Source organism: Equus quagga, chromosome 11, assembly GCF_021613505.1.
Source record: "Equus quagga isolate Etosha38 chromosome 11, UCLA_HA_Equagga_1.0, whole genome shotgun sequence".
In the NCBI taxonomy this organism is placed as follows: domain Eukaryota; kingdom Metazoa; phylum Chordata; class Mammalia; order Perissodactyla; family Equidae; genus Equus; species Equus quagga.
Window position 1 is genome coordinate 64,990,146 of NC_060277.1, and position 20,824 is coordinate 65,010,969.

Genomic DNA, 20,824 nt, shown 5'->3' on the forward strand with positions numbered 1-20,824 from the left:
ATTCTTGTGACACCTGTGAGAAAGCCTGGGGAAGGGGCTTAGGCACCTTTCTAACCTGCTAAGCTCTTTGACAACAGAGGGCATGATTTGGGCCTCAGAGGGCTTAGGTGGCACCAGAAGTCAGGCCGCAAGGCCTGTGCTGGGATGCATGGCTGACGTCTGAGGAGCAGCATCCTCAAGCTCCGAATCCGAGGCTTTTCGGCAGGTCCTCGCCTGCTCTCCTTGGTGTCTGGAGCGTCAGTTGGACAGATTGCCCCTACCTGGACCCTAGGACACAATCCATTGCCCCAGCGGGAATGGTCAATCTCAGGATACTGACCAGCTCTGGGCAGGAGGATGCTGGGCAGCCGTTAGCAGGTGGGCTGGCAAAGAACTCAAAATGCTGGCTCCGTGACTTTCAAGCTGTGTGTCCTTGAGCACATCAGTGCACTTCTCTGAACCTCAGATTCCTCATTTATGAAATGGGGGTAAGAGCGTGTAATCCTTTAAGTTCTAGTGAGATGAACCCTGATGTGATAAGCACTAAACAGTGTTAGCTATCATTATTTTTACCATTAGGAGCCATGAGAAGAAAACCAATCTCATTGCTTTCTTGGCACGCTCAATGTAAAGAACTTTTTCTTATTTCTGACTCAATGGACCGTATGTACTGACTGACCTCTGGCTTTTCTGAAAAGCAAGCCCATCTTTAGAGGCTCTGGTCCCCTCCAGCACCTGTCACCCAGTCAGTTCCACATTTTTCATTTGGTTTGCTGATGGTCTGCCTCCCTCCCAGGGCACTGCCCTGTTCCCTCTCTCTCCCCAGGGCCCAGGACGCTTACAAGCTCTCAGTAAATATTTGTTAAATGAGTTGAATAAGAGGAGAGTCAGCTGCCACCACCGTGGGGCCGTGGGGCCGGCAGGGTGACCTGCGGCCCCAGCCATTCCAGCACTCCTCTGGTCCAGGGGCGGAAGACATCAGACCCCGCGAGGCGAGGGGACCCCCCCGGAAAGCAAGTCTGCTAAGCAGCAGGAAGGCAAAGGCCTGAAGCAGGATTCTGAAGGCGGAAAAAGACAATTTTGGAAAATGCTGGGAAACACAAAAAGCTGAAGCCTGGCGAGAGCAGCTCCTTGCCGGGGAAGTGCGGCAGGAGCGATCGATCCTCCCTCCCCGGGGAGGGGCAAGGGGCTTTGCTGTTTGGCTTGCACTTCACTAACACAGATTCTAAATCCGCTACCTTATTATGAAAATATATTTGCACATTTCAAATACAGGGCTGGAGGGGAGCTCTCACAGGAGAAGCCCGGAAAGCTCTGCATCCGGGCTGACCTCGCGGGAAGGAGACTCCCAGGCCGGTCCCCGTCCTGGAAGCCCGTCCTGTGCCAAGCCCGCCTGGTGCAGGAGACCAGGGCTGGGCCGGCTTTCAGGTGAGGACCAACCGGAAAGGCTCTGCCTCCCTGGGCTGAGGAGCTGCGGTCCAGCTGGCCCCTCCCTGCAGCTGGTTCAGGGTGGGGTGGCTGGGCTGGAGAGGTCGGGGTCTGCACTGGCCACGGGAGCTGGGGGAGCTGCCCCTCTTCTCCATGCGGAACAAGAGGGTGCCATGAGTCCCCAGCAGGCTCTTTCTTCTTGCTGAACAAGATGGATTGGAAAACAAATTGGCTCAAATAAAGCATGTAATTAGATTAAAGCCTCTTGCCCAGAGCCTCTGGGGCCGCAGAAAGCCCTCCCGACTGGAGGCAGGAGACCTCAGCGGGCTGAACCAGCTCCTGGACATCCAGAATTTTCTCTTGACCTTTTGCCGCCCACCCTCAGTCCTCCCCAGCTGGTGTGAACTGTGCTAAAGGGATTAATTCTTCCTCGAAGATGGCCCCAGACCCTGCTCTAACACCAGCCCCATAGGCTTGGGGTCACCCTGTTCCCTGCCTACAGATGCTGCCTCAGCCTCAAAGGGCGGCTGTGTCTAATCCACAAGCCCCACAGAGCTTGACCGGACTCCCGCGGGAACACCTGGGATGGTGATGAGTCTACACCTGGGCAGCCCTCACCAAAGAACTTTCCACCCATGACCCCACTTGAGCTGCACAGTGACCTATAATGAGGCCAGGCAGGTAGTATCAGGACTGCCATTTCCATCACATACAAGAGAAAGCTGAGGCCAGGAATGTTCCATGTCCCAGGTCACCAGCCAGTGGGGCCACTTTCCTGAGCACCGGCTGCCCTTCACTCCAGGTCAGGGCCACCCAGAGGGGTCTTTGCCCCCAAAGCCATGAGCAATTTGATGACCACTGAGCAATGACCGTTAATGTCCCCCACCCTGATGCAGGGGCTGCCCCTTCTCAAGGGACCATCCGCTCAGCTTCCTGTCCTCGGGCAGAAGCTCTGTGTAACTGCCCCACCCCATCCATCTTCCCACAACCCCCTCCCAAAAAGTCAGCTTCCACGGTGATGCCCTGTGCCTCCTCCCAGCAGCCACGCCCTTGGGAGAGGTGGCTGTGGTCACAGGCTGCCGGAGAAAGGAAGGAGCAGGGAGGCCACATTCAAGAAGCTGCTGCACCCAGGGAGTAGATTTCTCTTCCTGCAACGGTTTCTGAAGTGGCTCCCCATCAAAATGGCAGACGAGCTTCTGGTCCACAGTATCGAATGAGAGCCCAGGCAGAGGAGAGGAGAAAGAAAAAAGAGGAAAGCAGGTAAGAACCCTGGGGTGCCTAGTTTAAAGGCTTGAGGATGAGCAACTTATCCCCTGAAAAAAAATGAGGGTTTCCAGAGGAGACACTGATTGGAAGCAAGTGCAGAGGCAGGAAAGGCAGCACACGGACCATAGTTTCCCTCTCCAAGCTCACAGCAGACATCACTAATCAACCTCAGCACCCAAGGAAGCCCAGAACTCCTGGTTGCTCAGGGGAAAAGCTGACACATTCTTGCAATCCCTGGTTTATTCTGTCACTTGCCACTGACTAACAGAGTGGACACACGCCACAGAATCCACCTTTTCAGAGCAGAAAGGGTTCTGTTTTTTTTTGGGGGGGTGGGGGTAAGATCTGCCCTGAGCTAAGATCTGTTCCAATCTTCCTCTATTTTGTATGTGGGATGTCTCCACAACATGGCTGATGAGTGGAGTAGATCACCCAGGATCCAAACCCGCCAACCTAGGCCGCCAAAGTGGAGTGTGTAGAACTTTAACCACTTGGCCACGGAGCTGGCCCCCGGAAAGGGTTCTTGAAGGTCAGTCCACCCTAGCACCACCTCTTGCCATCTCACTGCTTGAATCTGCCTCACCACTGACTCTAGGACACTGGACAGGACTTCCAACAGCTGAGCCTCACCTGTTTCTGTAACTCCCCCCAGATGGCCTTAGCTCCACTTTCTGGAACAGCCCAGCACACGCCTACCACCTGTGTAACAAACACATCAGCCCTCAAGACTTTGAGAGAAAGTGCCCCTCCCTCCCAAGCCTTCCTGGTGCCTTCGAACTCTGAGGACATGGTTTTCAGAACCCCCATCATGCTGGTCCCTCTTCTTAACCTCTCTGTTCCTCAGTTCTCTGATGTGAGGATTGAGGAGACTAATCCTGTCTCCTCCTTCCTTTGCACATCTATGTGGAGTATGGAAATGCTTCAAGACTGCAAAATCCTGCTTGACTGGAGGCCACTCATCTGTCATCTCACTTCTCTGGAGTCCAGGTGAGAACCAGGAAGGAAGATGTCTACACAGCCAAATTGCTACCTCAAAGGAAATCCCCCAGGTCTTCATTCGCTGCTTAATGATCCTTTATTTACAAACGTTGATAATCATTGTTGTTATCGCCATTCCTAGAACATAGTACTTTAGGATCTATATATTTAAAGGGTGGGAGGACCCTCCAGAGACCGACCCACTGGCAGGAAGAGGAAAAGCCAGCACAGAGAGGACACAGAAGAGGCAGAAAGCGATGCAGCTATGAAAAGCAGATGGAGAACACCTAAAGGCCATTTTGAATAGAGGCCAACAGTCCTAACACAGCTGAAAAAGCTTTGCGATGACGACTGTATTACTGCACAATCCCTTTTTGCAATGGCGATATCACCCTGAAGGGCAAAATCATGTTCGATGTGCATTGCTTAATAAGGCAGGAAAGCTGGTGACACATTCAGGAAAGATTTCCATCCAAAATGGTTTTAAAAAAAAGTTGCATGACATTTCCATTAATTACGGCTCAGGTGTCTGGAAACCATACATCTGGGGTGGCTCATTCCACAGGAATGCCAGAACCGTGGCAGATCCTGAAGTCTCCCTGTCAAGACCACACCACTACCTCCTCAGGGGGAGGACGAAGGTGCTGTGTTTGCCTTGGAGAAGACAAGAATTCTCGATACACTCCAGGTGACCACAGACCCCAACGCCCCCCTCCAGAAGGTGCTGGGAGCCTCTGCATTCTGGGCAGAGGCATAGCTGCCCTCCCCTAGAGCCACTGCAGAGTCTAGAGGCTGAAGGTCACCACGAGGACAGTGGACACCCTGGACTTCACCCTGCCCTGCCCTCCCCACCTAGACACATCCCAGGCTTTAACAAAATGGCCAAGTTCACCTTTTCTACAGTCTTTCATTTCTTAGCCATCTCTTCTGTCCCCAGGAACTCCCTAGACATAGGGTTTCCAATGGCTGCTCCACATTTGTCTCCCAGTCACAGAGGGGACCCCGGGGGTCTCCATTCCCGGGGCTCCCAGCCACCCTCCAAAGACCGGTGGGAACTGGAACGAGAGAATGATGGACCTCAGGAGTCCAGGCACGGCTGTGGGTCCCCAGGGCTGCCTCTGACCCACCACTGGGAGTTCACACACAGGCCTCCTGGAGAAGCTTCCAGGACAACTCTGGGGGACAAACGACAAAGCAGCTTTCGCCCACAGGGGAGGCCATGTGTGCAGGAGACACCATTTAGCTCCATTCCCGGCACCCACAAGCACCAGCTCCTGTTAGGAACTGGGACATCTACTGGGCCCTGGGACAAGCTAACCCAGAGCCCTCTGATTTCACACGCCTCCTCCCCTGGGAGGTCAGGCTTTATGGCAGCCCTGAGGTCCAAACCACCCCCTTCGCTCCCCTCCCCACTATAACACCTTGAACCACAGACCAAATTAAAAAACTCTTTCATCAAAGTTCAGAACTCTTACACCAGAGATGAGCCCTGTAAACCCCGGTGGAGAGGACAGACAGAGATTTCCGCTTGCTGCAAAGGAGCTACCTGCTGGAAGACGGGCGTCTGACTGGGGCAGACGGGGGCTCCCCATCTCTGTGAAGGAAACACATGGAGACCGAATCTGGATCACAGCCAGAGAAGTACAGTCCCCCAAGCTTCTCGTGAGATGTAAATTCTGCCATGCAAATTCAAGATGGACTTTCTAGAGGATCCCAAATGTCTACCTAATTCTAGTTCTCCTTATGTGCCACCAGTGCCATTGGGAAACAGGAGCCCATCCAGAAGGGTGATGAGCCACCTTGGACTTAAGGCTTTGAATGAGGGCAGAAGAGAGTCAGCAGGCTCTTAGCACTGGGAGGCCCATAGAAGGCCACATGGGCATCTGCTGACATGTGTACACTTGGCTCTACTCTAACAGGTAGCAGTCTGAATTAGAATCCTCTGTTTAGGCATCTTTCCCGCATAATAAACTAGGCTCCCTGGGATTCAGGGCTCCACGTTCTATCATCTCTGTAAACCCACCACACAGCACCGGCCCTCAGTGTGCAATCGTGGAATGAATGAAGAGAAAATGAATAAATGGGCAAGTGCACAAATCCTCAGGTCAGAATCCCCAAGGAACACTGGGAGTCGGGGGGATGGGGAGTACTCAAAACCACACCCAGCACGGCTGGACAAGAAATCCCCATTTTCAGCCTGTAGCCCAGATGAGGCCAAGGGAAGGATTTACAGAGCACAGGATCAGTATTTCATAAACCCTTCCAAATTGCAGAAAAGGCTGCACCTGCCTCCGTCAGTCTGCGGCTGCTAATCCGCTGTAACAGCTCTGTGCCCTCCATTCTGTCTCCCACTTGGAGGGCAGAGTTATCCTGTGTATTCGCCTTTAATAAGCTGAAGCCATTCGGGAGCTGCATTCACTGGTATCTGCTCCCACAGGGCCAGCCCCATGAGGTCTCCTTGTCGGCTCTCCGAGTGAACAGGAGATTTTGTGTTCGGCAGGGAAAACAAAGCTGTCCCAATGGGGATCCAGTTGGCTCTCGATAACGCTTCTCCAGCAAGAGCCAACGGGAGACACAGCCTGGAGTTGCTGTCAACACTAAAGGGTGATTCAGCCAAGCAGGAGAGAGACAGGCTAAGCTGGGGCTCCCTGGGAAGGTCATGAAAGAGTGGGATGCTTGTAGCCCTGGAGCGTCCATCCGGCGGGCTGGTTGGGCGGTCAGCCCAGCTGGTAAAGCCTGTGCCAATGAGGTCATGCCTTGGAACCTGGTGTCGTCTTCGCTTAGTTCCCTGGGTGGGCCCATGCCCCAAAGCTAGGCAGCCGTCCAGCAGGATGCACATCCCTCGGCCAAGGCCAGGCTAAACTACTTCCTATACAGAGAAGAGGCCCTCAAAGCTCACTACCACTTCTGATGCCAGTAACTGCGGCCCCATGGTGGGAGGTGGCCACAGATGCCTCCAAAGTCACCAGAGTGAACAAAAAGGTCTATGGCAAAGACTGTATATGTTTCTCAAACACCGCTTCGTTTTCCTCCTGGGTTTAGAGACTACATTACCCAGCACCCCTTGCAGTTAGGCGTGGTCATGTGACTGAGTTCTGGCCAATGGGACATGAGTAGAAGTGATGCATAGCACCTGCAGGCCTAGCCTGGAAAAGTCTCCTCTGTGCTCCCCTATGCTCTCTTTCCAAACCAGCAATGACTCCAAGGCCCTAAGGGCTGGCCGAGCCCCATGATGGAGGGAGCTGGGCCCCTAACTCACTGCTTGGAAGGGAGCCGCCCAACCAGGAGCACCTACGACAGACTGTGAGGGCTGCTTGTTACTGCACGTCGCCCGCCCTGACCAGTACAGGACTGCTGAGAAGGAGAGAGTCTGCATTAGGACAGCAGCAGCAGTGGTGTGCATGGTGGAAAAGAGAGACACAAGAGACATACAACTGTCATTACTGAGTGACTGGCTGACTACCAGAAGAAAGACGCAGGGCCCAGAGAATAACCACTAGGTCTTTCGACAGTGTAAGGCTGCTAGAGAGCAAACAAAACAAAAATCCACAGATGGTCCCCGAATCCCAATAAAACTTGCCTTCCCCTCAAACAACTTACCAAGGGTAGCAGATGTGGCTGGTGCCCTGCCCAGAGCCACTTTACTCTGCTCTAGGCGCTGGCTGCTAACAGCTCACACTTGCACTTTCTCTGAAGGCCTGCCCTTGGCTGATGGAAACTGCTCTGCTTGGAAATACCTGGAAGGTTACACACAGCCCTCCCCAGGGCGCAGCCAGTAGCTGGCTACATGGGCAAGTGTAACCACCCAGCCTATGGAGCTCCGCATGGGATCAGATGGAGCCTAGACTTCTCCTGAACCCACATGTTTTCCTAGCTTCTTCCCCTGCCTCCCTCACTCCCTTACTGGTTTCTCCCAAGAACATCCCCTCAGTAAATCAATCATCTGCACAGGAATCTCTATTTGGGGCCCCTGAGGTTATAAGGAACCCAACCTAAGACACCAGAGCCCCTGATAACCCAAATGAAGGGCTGGTATTCCACCTCTTCTCCCATCCACAGCAAGACATTTGCCACAAAGAGGAAGAAGGACAGGCCTGAAGTCCCGAGCCCGAACAATCCCAGACTATCAGGCCTAAAAGTTTTCTCCATCTAGGGAAGAGGGAAGCTACTGGGAAGATGTCATGGCCTGCAAGAAAATTTTAGAGGAATCTGTTCCAAGCCCCCAGGTTTGACTTCTCTCCATAGCTCACAGCTTGAAAAGACGCTCGCTTGAGGCACTGTGATAGAATGGAACACTGATGGACCTGGGTCCTCACCTCCGTTCTGCCATCAACCCACTGTGTGAGCTAGGGCAAGTCACTGTCCTCCTCTGTGCCTCAGTCTCCCCACCTGTCAAATGTGGAGGCCAGATTATGAACAATCTCTGGGCTCATTGTGATATCAAGATCCAAATCCCACTCCCAGGATGCTGTTCAGAAGAAATGCTGAGAAATGTTTAACGACCAGCTCTCTGGGAAGAAAAAGCCTTGATCTGTAGCATTTGCCAATTTCCATGGTGTAAATATTCCCACTATGGCCAGTTTCAAACCATCAGCATGATGCCCTGAATGCAGAGCTGGGAAGAGACACCAACAGTCAGCTCTGATGAACCAATGTGTGCAGGTGCATGCCAGCTCCAGCACACCAGCCATTTCCAGGTACCTCTTTGAGCAAAATAAATGTGTTTCAGACCCCCTGGTTCATTTCTAATCTCTGCAAACCAAACAGCATTCTCCTTTGCTCAATTCTACAGTACACCTTACTCTTGAGCAGAGACCAGAGAACAGTGCAAATGACAGCTGCTACCATGTTCCCTAGGGAGAAGCTGACCTCTCCATCAGAAGGAACGGGAAAGGGGGCAGTGCCCACCGCCCCTCCTGAGATGTGGACCCACTGCTCTTACTGAATTACAGCTCTGCCCCGGGGGACAAAGATGCAAGGTCCACAACCTGAGTGGTCACGCCTCGGAGCAGAGTGGGGACTTGTTTCATAGGCCATGCTGGTACCTTTAGGAGCAGAGGGACAGAACAGCAGAGAGGAGAGACCTGCTTAGCAGAAGGTAGGGGAGGGGCTGAGGGACAGTCTGAGCAGCTCACCGGCCGTGGTAGAAGGCAGCTGGTAGCCTCCCAGTCCTCGAGGCCACGTTGGTCCTTCCAACTCTAAAGGTCTATGTCCACAGCAGGGAGGAAACCTGGCTCATGGGCAAATGATGCCCCAGTCCATTCTCCTCTTCTCCTTCCCTCCCCTGGGGCTGGGCATCCTTCTTGGTTCAAATCCCTGACAGTCCCCACAACACAGCCCTGAAAGAGCCCCAGGGCAGCCCCTGGGCACTGTGACAATGAACACGAGGCTGGCTCTGCCCACCAGGCCCAGCCCGGCTGCAGAGCAAGCACAGAATGAGAGGACGGAGGGTGGGGTCAGGGTGATCACAGTCGGCCTCCCAACCAGTCCTTCCAGGGGCTCCAGCTGGGACCCTGGGATTCTGAGCTGGGAGGGGGACAAACAGACCATTTAGCCAATTCCTTCATTTCATTGAGAAGACTGAGCCCAAAGCTATCAGATGGTCTATCAAGTGGGGTGGGGAGGGTCATGAAATACTTAAAATCCATGCTGTTAAGTAAAAGATTGCATTTAAGGTTGTGCTGTCATTCCATGCTATGGACTGAACTGTGTCGCATCAAAATTCCTATGCTGAAGCCCTAACCCGCAATGTGACAGTATTTGGAGGGGGGCCTTTGGAAGGTGATTAGGGTTAGACGAGGTCATGGAGGTGGGGCCCATGAGGATGGGCTTAGTGCCCTTAGAAGAAGAGACACCAGAGAGCTCTCTCCCATACCCTGTGGGGACATAGCGAGAAGAAGGCCGTCTGCAAGCCAGGGAGAGAGCTCCCGCCAGAACCTGACCCTGCTGGCACCCTGATCTTGGACCTCCAGCCTCCAAAACTGGGAGAAAATACATTTTTGTTATTTAAGCCACCCCGTCTGTGGTACTTGTTATGGCAGCCCAAGCTGACAATAACACACTATTATTACTATTATTTGAAGTCTGGAGTGGTTTTAAATCTGGCAGGGTATTTAAGTACTCAAAGGACCACTGTGGATGCTGCCCAACCTCCAGCTCTGGCACTGGGGAGGGGGGCTTATTTACTCCAGTTCAGTGGCTGTCGAGATTCTGCTGGGGCCGCGCCTGACAGCAATCCAGAAGGGGGAGAGGACTGACTGTGCATGGGGGGCTCAGGCCAGGGTGCCTGGCACAGCCCAGTCACTGTGCATCCCCTCCCAACAGTGCCCAGCTCAGGACCTTGACAGGAATTCCAAACGGATTTCAGGCACAGCTCTGGGCGGGGGCTGCCGGTGTGTGTGCTGGGCGGGGGCGGGGGGGTGTCTCTCTGCCTCAGCCTAGTTCTGCAGCCTGCACGCCCCCAACACCCCAGTCTCTGCCAAAAAGGAGCCTGTGACATCTGTGTGACACAGGGGCGGGTCCTGGGGATTCCAATCCTTGCCCTCCCTGACACCTGTCACTTCTCCTATTCCCGTCAGGCATCCCCCTTGAGTCTCCAGTGGGAAGAGCTCCCAAGAAGGGCTAAATATTCCGCCCCCACGTGCTCTCTGGCCTCCCAGCTCATCCCTTTATCCTCCTCCATGCTGGTGGCAGCTCCACCTGCAAAGGCCCAGCCACAGGGGAACAATGGGGGTCCTGAAACCTACAATGCAAGTGGCTTCCTTTGTGCTCCCCGGGGTGACAGAGGCCCCTGGCAGCGGAGTGGGGGCGGTGGCGCTCTCCCAGCCCTGCTCACCCCCAGCCTGACCTCTGCCCTGGTCCTTTGTGCAGGCCCCAAAAAGGAGAGAGAGGAAGGGGGAGGAGAGGAGTCCAGGAAAAGTGAGTGGATAAGACAGACAGAGGGAGAGATGGAGACAGAGAGAAAGACAGAGAAAAGCAAAGTCAGAAAGAGAGAGAGACAGAGTGAGAAGCCGGGGGGGGGGGGGGGGGGGGGGGGGGGGGGGGGGGCGGGGCTGGGCTGGAGAGAGACTGCTGCATTGTTTCACGTGGGCTGCCCAGACCAGGGTCTCCTGACCAAGGGGATGTAAACAGTAATTTGGACCATGTGAAAATGCCATTTTTGTGGGTCACAATGGTCAAATAAAACAGCAATTCCGTTCAGTCAACTTAATACGTACAGGATCAGTCTGGTCTCCAGCCAGGGCCGAGTGAGCAGGTCCCACTCACTGTCCCATGTTCCCTTGGCTCAGTGTCTGGCTTCCTTTCCTGGACCAGAGTCATGGGGAACTGGGCTGATGTCAGGAAATCCAAGTTTAACCTAGTGGTTCTCAACGAGAGGTGGTTTTGCCCCCAAGGGACATTTGACTGTCACAGCTGTCCAGAGGGCGGAGGGCAGGGATGCTGCTCAACACCCGAAAGGCACAGGACAGCCCCCACACTAAGAATTCTCCAGCCTCACTGTCAACAGCACTGGGGTTGGGAATCTCTGCTTCAGACCCTTGTCCTCGAGGGGCTCCTTCAGTCACCGCTGAATGTAGCTTCTGCACACTCTGCTCCCACAAGAGAGGCGTGGCAGGATTTACGATGGTGTCTCGCTCCCTCGTCCCCTCTGCTGTGGAGGCGCCCCTTCCTTAGGGACAGTCCCCTGAAGGAAGCTCAGAGCTCGCACTCCTCTGCCCCCGAAGTCCGAAGTTTGGGGTGGACGTTGCCCTGCCTATTCTTGAAGAGCATGAAGTTAATGATGACAACATGCAACACGTGGATAGCACTTTTCATCCGACATGCTGCTTCACACGCATTATATCCTGCAAGGCAGCCTATGCCTGGGGACTCAGATGCACTTCTAAATACAACGCTTTGCACAGCACACTACTGCATGATGCTTTAGTGATTAAACCATTGAGCAAACCAGCTGTAAGACATGTGGGGGATAACCAAGAAAGGCTGAAGATGGACTGGCTATCAGATGACATTAAAGAATTTCTGTTCATTTTATTAGGTGTAATAATGCTGTTGAGAAGATGTAGGGAAATGTTCGTATTTTTCAAAGATGGCGTTCTGAAATATTTAAAGGTCAAATTCATAATGTCTAAGCTTTAAAAGTATTTCAGCAAAGAAATTGTTGAAGTGAATGGGGCAAAATGTTCACTGTGAAGTCGAAGTGACAGGAATGTGAGTGTCCACCACTCTCTCTACTTCTCTGAGATTTTTCATAATAAAAAGTCGAACAATTAGTTAAATCACATTAATTCAAAATATGGTAATTTTTAGTAAAACTCAGAATTTCAGATAAATTTCATTTTAGGTTGGGCTATATTTTACCAGGAAAAAGAACCAGAAAACATTTCCGATGTGAACACAGCATTTCCTATGATCACTCAGGAAACGCTTGCTGACTTGAAAACATAGCTTTCTAAACCCTCAGCTGCATCCATTTCAACATGATGTGTAACTAACAAATGAGCTGCTCCATGATGCAGCGGGATCTCTCTTCAACGCTTTTGGAGAGAACACATGGGTTTTATGCTGTATCCACATACCAGGGCTTCTCAACCTCGGCACTGCTAGCATTTGAGGCCGCATAATTCTTTGCTGTGGGGGCTCATCCTGTGCATTGTAGGATGTTTAGCAGCATCCCTGGCCTCTACCTGTTAGATGCCACTAGCAACCTCCCCAAGGTGTGATCGTCAAAAATGTGTCCAGAAACGGCCAAATGTCCCCTGGGGGCAAAACAGCACCTGACTGAGAACAACAGAAACATATTAGGACAACGACATAATTTATCTGAAATGCTCTCTAAACCAGTCTTTTCACCAAAGTTGACCCTCCATGTATAATCTGTTGCTTTGGCAATATATTGTATCTTTCCATTTCATATTTAAATATTCTCCTACAACATAACTATATGGATACCTCATAACTGAGTAACTAAAACTCTACTGAAAGATATTTGATTGTTTCCTTCTTGTGTCATTATAAACGGTGCTGTGGTAAGCAACCTTGTAGCTGAATCTTGGCACACAACACTATTTCCTTAGGCTAAATTCCTAGAAGTGAAATGATGGGGTCAAAGATACATTTTGATCCATGATGTCAAATCATCCTTCATAAAAGTGGTACCAAGTTGCCCTCCCATCACCAGAGTAGGTAAGCACCTCTTTACCCAACCTTTTCAACACTGGGAATTTCCTTTTTTCCTAAATAGTGTCAATTTAATAAGTTTTTTAAAAATGGTATTCTTATTAATGTTACTTATTACTAATAAGTAATACTTCAGATGCTTACTGCAATTTGTACAAATTCTCTGAATTTCTAGTTTATTTTCTCAACCCAATGTTGTATTAAGATCTCTCTCATTGAATTGTAAAAGCTCTTTATTTATTGAGCATATTAATCTTTGATCATCCATGTCACAAATATTTTTCTCAGCTTTTAGTTTGCCTTCTATGTTGCTTATAGAGATTTTTGAAGTACATTAAGTTTTCTATTTTTATCTACTTAAAATCTTTCCCTTTATGATTTCTGACTTTTGTATCCTATCTAGAAAGGCTCCCTCACCTCAACAATACATTGATACTGATATGTTCCATTCTAGAACTTTTAGGGATTCATTAAAAATATAGAAACATTTAATCCTTTCGGATTTATGTTGGTTCACAGCATGAAGTAGAAATCTAATTTCATTACTATTTTTAAATAAATAGCCACTTTCCCCAGGACCATCTACTGACTGATTCATCCTTTTCCTCACTGGTTTATAGTCACAGCTTTGCCATGTACCAAGTTCTTATGTTTACATTTCAGTCTATTTTTGGACTTTCTACTCAGCTTTCGTGATTTCTCTATTCCCATGCCAGTATCACACTAATTTAAGTACCCTGTTTACAATATTTTAAAATATCTGGTATGGCAATTCACCCTTCATTACTCTTCTTTAAAAAAATTCTTGGTTATTCTTGCTCATTTATTTTTCTAGCTGAACTTTAGAATCATATCCTATCCAATTTGTATTCTGACTAGAATTATGCTAACCTTATAAATTATCTCAGGGAGACTTGACATTTTACAATTTTGAGTTTGCCCTCCCAGAACAGCATAAGGCCTTTCATTTTTTTGTGGTCTTCGTAGTGTCCCAGGGAAAAGGTTTAACCTTTTTAAAAATATACATTCTGCACTTTTATTGCTACATTTATTTCTGTGTATTTGATGTTTTCGTTGCTATTCTAATTGGGATTTTGTTTCCATTATCATAAAAATGATGTGCATTCATTGAGCACTTACTCAAGCCAGACATCCAGTCAGATGCTCTTTACTCACTCACTGGGACACTCTTTTGTAACTAGTTATTGCTGATTTATAAGAAAAGTTACTGACCTTTCAATGTTAATTTTGTAATGACCTCCTTGCAGAATTCTTTTACCAGTCTAACAATTTTCAGCTGATTCTCTACAGGCGTGTTTTTATGATACAAGTGCTGGCCGGTGTATGAAGAAGTCACCGTGGTCCTCTCCGGCAAACCCCCACCAGTCTTCTGGTTTAAGCTGATTCATCTGCCTTGTCTCACTCAGGCCATTTTGCAACCAAAGGCAAGAGCTAACTGGTTCTCCCAAGCCCAGAACCTGTGGCCTCAGCCATGCCAGCCCCACACGCCAACCAACCACACTCCCAAGTGCCACTTTAACTGCCACCTGCAGAAGACAGCAGCTTTTAACTGGCCATCCCTCCGTCTCTACCAAACACGAGTTTGTCTTCTTTCTTGGTAAGATGTTACCACACCACGGTCAGAAATACAAAAAAATTACCCCAAATTGACCAGCCAGTATAACTACTGAGAGGCACAATGACACAGTGGTCAATGCCACTCACAGGCTCTGAGGTCTGGAGACTTCAGCTGGAATCCCAGCTAGACCGCCCTTTCCCCATGTTGGCTGAGCTATTACTGCTTGGGGCTGGGGTGGGGAGGTACTAAGAGACACCCCTACCCTCAAAAGTCTTCCAGGAAGACAAGCATGTCCTGCCCATGCCCCAGCTCCCTGTCCGTGGCCCCCTCTCTCCATTCACCAACCAGACAAACCAGACTCACTTCACCCTTGGACTCTGACCTCAAGCACTTGACTTTTTTTTTTTTTAATTGTGGCAAAATACACATAACATAAAATCGACCATTTTAGCCATTTTAAAATGGAACTGAACACTATTTATTTATTTTTTTTAATTTAATTTTTTTCCTTTTTCTCCCCAAAGCCCCCCAGTACATAGTTGTATATTCTTCGTTGTGGGTCCTTCTAGTTGTGGCATGTGGGACGCTGCCTCAGCATGGTTTGATGAGCAGTGCCATGTCCGCAGCCAGGATTAGAACCAACGAAACACTGGGCCGCCTGCAGTGGAACGCGCAAACTTAACCACTCGGCCACAGGGCCAGCCACCTTTTTTTTTTTTTGATTTAACTAAGAACTGAACACTATTTAGATCCAGAACTTTTCCATCACCCCAAAAGGAAAGCCTGTACCCATCAAACAGGCATCCCCATTCCTCCTTCTTCCCAGTCCTTGGCAACCACTAATCTGCTCTCTGTCTCTGGATTTGCTTATTCTGGGCATTTCATATAAACGGACTCACATACTAAGTGGCCTTCTGTGTCTGGCTTCTTTCACTCAGCATAAAGTTGTCAAGGTTTACCCATGTTGTAGCATGTATCAGGACTTCATTCCTTTTAACGTCTGGATGATGTTCCATTGCCTGGATACATACCATTGTGTTTATCCTTTCTTCCACTGATGGACCCTTGGGCTGCTCGCACCTCTGGCTATCGTGAAGTCAAGCACTTGACCTTTCATTGATTTCCAGTCTTTAACTCTCTGCTAGTTGAGGGTCTAACAGCAGCTGCTGGGAAGGCTGTGACGAGGACACTGAGCAGTTCCCTCAGCTGCCCCCTGCCTTGGGCAGCCCCCCTTCCCTCCCAAGGTCTCCCCTAGAGCCTTTCATCTGGCTGACCCTGCACCTGCCCCCATGCCGACAACTCCCACTGCAAGTCCCACCTCCGGATGAGGAGCTGCGAGACCTTAGCTCAGTTCAACCCCCCAATCCACCGTGGTGTTTGTATTTTCCATGTTGTTCTATTGTTTTCTTTATTGAGCACTTATGATAAGCCCACCACTGAATCAAAGGCTTTACTGGGATCATCTCATTTAATCCCCACAACAACTCCAGGAGGCAGGGCTATCATTACACCCTTTCACAGAGGAGGAAACAAGATCCAGCAGAACTCAGGTCTCAGGCTCCCAATTTAGTGCCCCTTCCTCTCTCCTGTCCCACACCCAGCACCTGGCCAATACTGCATTCAAGTCTCACCAGGTCCTTGTCCCATACTCACCCAACCTAGTCCCTATCTTGGAAAACCAAAGTCTAAAATGAGAATAACCCAAGCTTACCCAGGTTGCAGGTCTACATAAACCCAATTTTCTTCCATGAAAAAAATAGAGGTGCTGAGAGGCCACCAGATATGACATCTCTAAGGTCACCTCCCACCCCCTACACACACCCGGGAGCACCTGAAGCTGTTCACATAAATTCAGCTGCTGGGTTCCATGGAATTCTCTCTCTAGACTCCCTGAGGGCCGCCAGGGTGCCCAGAAGTTGCACCTACCCCCAAGGCTGGGGCCGCTGGAGCAGTTAGCAGAAAGCCCCACGTAGGGCCCCAAACGGGGTGAGTGCAGTGGAAGGACAGGGCCTGGAGAGAGGACCCAAAACTTCACTGGGAGGTGGGGGAGCCCAGGAGTTCCCCCCTCCTGTACCTCCACCCAGGGTCCAGCTTCCACTCAGAAGGCAGCCATGCCCCTCCAAACCAAGGAGGCCAGCAAAGCACCAATAGCTTCTCGCTCTGTTGAGAGGCAGCCCTCCCTCCCACTGGATTTCTTTGTTCCTGAGTCTACTCTCCATTTCTGGGAGAGGCCCATGGGCAGGGGTGGGTGAAGTCAGCTCACATGGGCTTTGAGAGCCGATCCATGCACATCTCTTGAGTGAAGTCACATGGGGTGGCCTGAAACCCTCCAGGGAAAGCGCACATACACCAGGGAAAGTGGCAAATGCTACACACCAGGCCCCCCCCCAGGCAGGTGTTCACTATTCACCAGCACGTCTCTGCCCACAGGGACTTCTGCAAAGGACCAGGGAAGAAGCTGATCAGCAGAGGCAGAAGGAGAGTGAGCAGGAATTTCTGCAGAGGAAGAAAGCTTAGCAGGAGGAGCCCAATTCTACCTCAAGACGCAAGGTGGAGATGGGCCCCTGGGGACCACTGGTCCCACCCCTTCATGCTTCAGGGAAGGCAGAAAGGAGAAGTCTTTCTACTGTCCAAGGCCTCAGAGTCAGTGCAGAATCAACTCCAGATCTCGCGGCTCCAACCCAGCACTCCTCCCGCTGAACCAAAGAGCCTCCGTGAAACCCAGCGGTGTGCAGACCAACAGCTACCGCGGAGCTGCCGGAGGGTGAGGAAGGGCAGTGGGCCTCTTTTAGCCCCGGGGTGGAGTCTAACCATAAGTAGTCGGTTTGGAGCGGGTGGTCCCTACCTCCTTCCCCGCCCATTTCCCTCCTGGGTCCCCGGGCCCCAGATCTCCCAGGGGCACAGCGTTCCTCACCTCCCTGCCCCAAGAAAGCAGGTGGACAACATTTCCCGGGTGAGCTGGTCCTTCGAGGAGGACGGGTTCAGGGCGAGGTTATGTCCATCAGCTTTCAGGACAAATTCTTGTTTTATTAATTCTCCTCCGTTACAAAGGCAAAAGTAAATAAGCTTTTCCCAGGCAGCCTGGCACAGAGGCCTTCCCTATTCAAACACTGCAAGAATCGACAGGCTTGGAAGTACTGAGCTCCCAGGCCGGCAGCCCCCAGCCTCCTGGCCTCAACGTCCTGGCCTGCTGAGACAAGCGAGCCGGGCCACTGTGGTGGCAAGCCCCGGAGTCCAGTGCTCACGGCCCGAGTTCTGCAGAGAGCATGAGAGATCCTGCACCTCTGGGGACCCCCAGAGAAGGTCGGAAAGGTCTGGCCAACACTGTGAGTGACAAGCATCACACAGGCTCCCTGGCCCCTCTTTGGGGAAAGCACTCTGTAAGGGGGTTTATTTACCGCTTGTGTCCATTTGAATCATGTTTTTAAAGGTTCAGAAGAAAGAAAGGAAATAAACAGTAACAAAAGCAAAAGAAGTCAGAGAAGTTAACTAAGCCAGAAGTGCTAAGGGTGGCGCTACCGCTGTTTACACGCAGTTGCTCAGGAAGCTCGTTCGGTCGAGGGGATCCTGGTGTGCTGCACACCACCAGCTTCTCGCAGCCTCTACAGAAATCTCAGGAGTGGTTTTCTTTTCTTTTCTGTTTTTTTTTTCCATTTGCCGATTTCTGATTTGGAAGGGAAGAAGACAAAACCACTGCTGGGAACCTAGAGTCAAGCTGTAAGGACTAGAAAAACCGAGGCGAGAAAGATCAGGAAGACCTGCCTGGGCCTCCAAGAGCTGCATGCACAGCCCAGAGAGCTTGTCCAGGGGAGTTCTGATGGGATGGGGGTGACTTCAAGGAAGCGAGAACCAAGACTCCATCAAAGGAAGTGTCTTCTAGCTTCAAAACAGCCCCACCCCAGAGGTGAATGAACTTGGGACGTTCCTTTGAACTGGGTTTTTACAGAAAGGGCTTCTCACCTCGCCTCCCAGGGACCCGTGATGCTGCTTCCAACCTCTTCCATTGCTATGTCTGCGGTAAGTATCCCCCACAGCTCAGCCAAAGGAGCCTGGAGACTCTGCCCAATGACGCAGGATCAAAATGTCTTCGGTTTCCCCCGGTGTGGCCTAGGCATTCCCTGAAATGCTCTTCTGTCCCTTCCTCTTTGAGGGCTGGTTGTTGACTGTGCAGACGCAAGTTCTAAATCTGTTTTCTCTCACGTTTCGGTGCAATGCCAATACTCCCCAAACTCCAGTCTACTCTAAAATATTCAAGCGACGGCAAAGGTGTGCATGTGCCCCCACAACTCCCTACACTCCTATCTGGACAGGAGAAAAGGGGTCCTCAGAGCTGGCACTGATGTCCCTGCGGGGGACTGTCACTCTTTCTGCCCCATTCCCACTCCTACTCTAAGTACCAGCACAGAAAAGCCCCATGCAACCCCAGGACCAGGGCTCTGGGTGCAGGCCTGGCCTGCCCTCCATCTGGCACCCCCTCTCCCCCTGCGAGCCAGGCTCTGAGCCCTCTGCATGCCCTAAGCCAGGGCTGAGTAACCTTTCTTGTACCAAGGACTGCTGGGGCCCGTGGACCCTTTCTCACAGGAAGATTTTTAAATGCAAAAGTAAAATACATAGGACTACAAAGGAAACCAATAATACTGAAATACACTTCTCCAAATATTTTCAAAAACCCAGATTTACGGTACAGTTACGTAATGTATGTGCTTCTTTATTAATGATTATAAATCAGGATCTAGCAGCGGGCCTGGTAACTTCCTTAATTTTGAAGCAACGGCGAGCACAAACAGTGTTTTGTGATAGCTGCACTGACTCTACCGTGATGTGCAAACAGCTGTGACTGCTGCTGCTGGCAGAGTCACCAGTGCTGCTGATCATGCACGTTTATCGCCCACCTTTGCAATGGAGGAAATGCACAATTTCAGATAGAGGTGAGAACACTGAGGGTGTGCTTCCCCCCGTCCCAGTTCACGGGCCCCCCTGGGTTCTGTGTGTGGACCCTTGTGCTTGAACGCCTTTTCATCCCCACCACCCATCTCCTTCCTTCTCTGCAGCCCCCAGAAGGAGCTCCATGCCCCCCACTCACATGGCGTTGCACTGGCAGAAAGCTTCTTACCCTTGGTGATGAGCAGGAGGAAGACAGTTTTGAGGATCCCAGGCGTGGAGAGAGGCTAGGCCGCAGACACCACGAAACTCCATCCTCCTCAGTCCAGCCCAGGGGTACCACTCACTCTGAGCAGCACCCCAAAGGTGGTCCAGAGGAGTCCGGCCCCTCTAATCCCCCTCCACTCCATCCCACCACACCCCCCAGCAAAAGCAAGACGTGAGCAGCACAAGGGAAAGCCTACCTTCAGGCTCCTCCACGCTGCTGGCTGCGGTGGTTGGTGGGGCCACTGGAATCTCTTTGTGAGGTTCACGACGGGAGGAAGAGAAAACGAGGCAAGAAGATATTATTTTTGACCTTAGAAAAGAATGAGCACAGCACAGACTGCCCCCAGCCTCCCTGGACCCTCCCTCCCTCTCCCCACTCTGCAGCTCCAGGAAAGGATGGTCAGCAGGAGAAGGTTGGCGTGGGAGTCCCGGGCACACTGCCTTGTTCTGCTTCGGAAGCTGTCCCTCCACCTGGCAGGGACAGGAGTGGGGAGAAGGCAGGACAAGCAGACAGCATGGAAAGCTGTCCTTGACCTCTACTGTCTGTGTGTCGTCCACTTGACTTGGCCCCTGGGGCAGCAGAGAGGGGCTCCCCCGGCTCATCATGATGGGGCCACCCAGGCCCTGCTCACCTCTGACCTCGACTCATTGGTGGAGAAGGAGTCCATGGCAGGGGTGGCAGGTGAGGGGGCTGGGAGGTGTCTTACCCGTGCAGAGAGGGGTGTGCACCCCTGGCCCAGTTTCCCATGGGCTCCCATCTCATAAGCTAAGGCATTTTCTCGGTGGGAGTACAGGCTGACAATACGGAAGATGCAAGGGCCTGAGAGAAGCATGCACTTTATTGGGATCATTCCTTTTCTACCTAGAATGGCATTTAGTTCCTGCTACCCCTGGCTCCGACCCTGTGCTCAGTAACGGTGAGGGGTTTAGCCAGCCTCTGAGAGAAGGCATCATAGCTCTGGCTTCCTCTTTCTGGACGAGGCCAAACCACGGACCAAAAGCCCCTGAGGGGTAGGGACTCTCCTCCCCTGGTGACGAACCATGAACTCTGCTGACTCTGGCCACCGTCTGACTCTTCAGGGTAAGACCTCCCTCGGACCCCCAGACTCCGGACCAGCTGGGACCTGAGGCTTGGTGGTTGGAAACGGGACATTTGGGCCTGGGGGCAAACCTGAGGGCTACCCCCAGCAGCCGGCCTTTGCACCTTCAGAAGGAACGGGCAGAGGACAGACACAGCCCTCAATCTGGGGGGGGGGGGGGGGGGGG

At 51.5% G+C, this 20,824-nt stretch overlaps 1 protein-coding gene across 1 annotated transcript in view; it reads right to left on the minus strand.

The window, feature by feature from the left end:
- NTN1 (netrin 1) overlaps positions 1–20,824 on the minus strand; it is a 171,479-nt gene that overhangs the window by 27,798 nt on the left and 122,857 nt on the right. Inside the window, exon 5 of the mRNA XM_046676276.1 lies at positions 19,756–19,809. Within this exon, the coding sequence (XP_046532232.1) occupies positions 19,756–19,809 (54 nt within the window). The remainder of the gene's footprint in view (positions 1–19,755; positions 19,810–20,824) is intronic.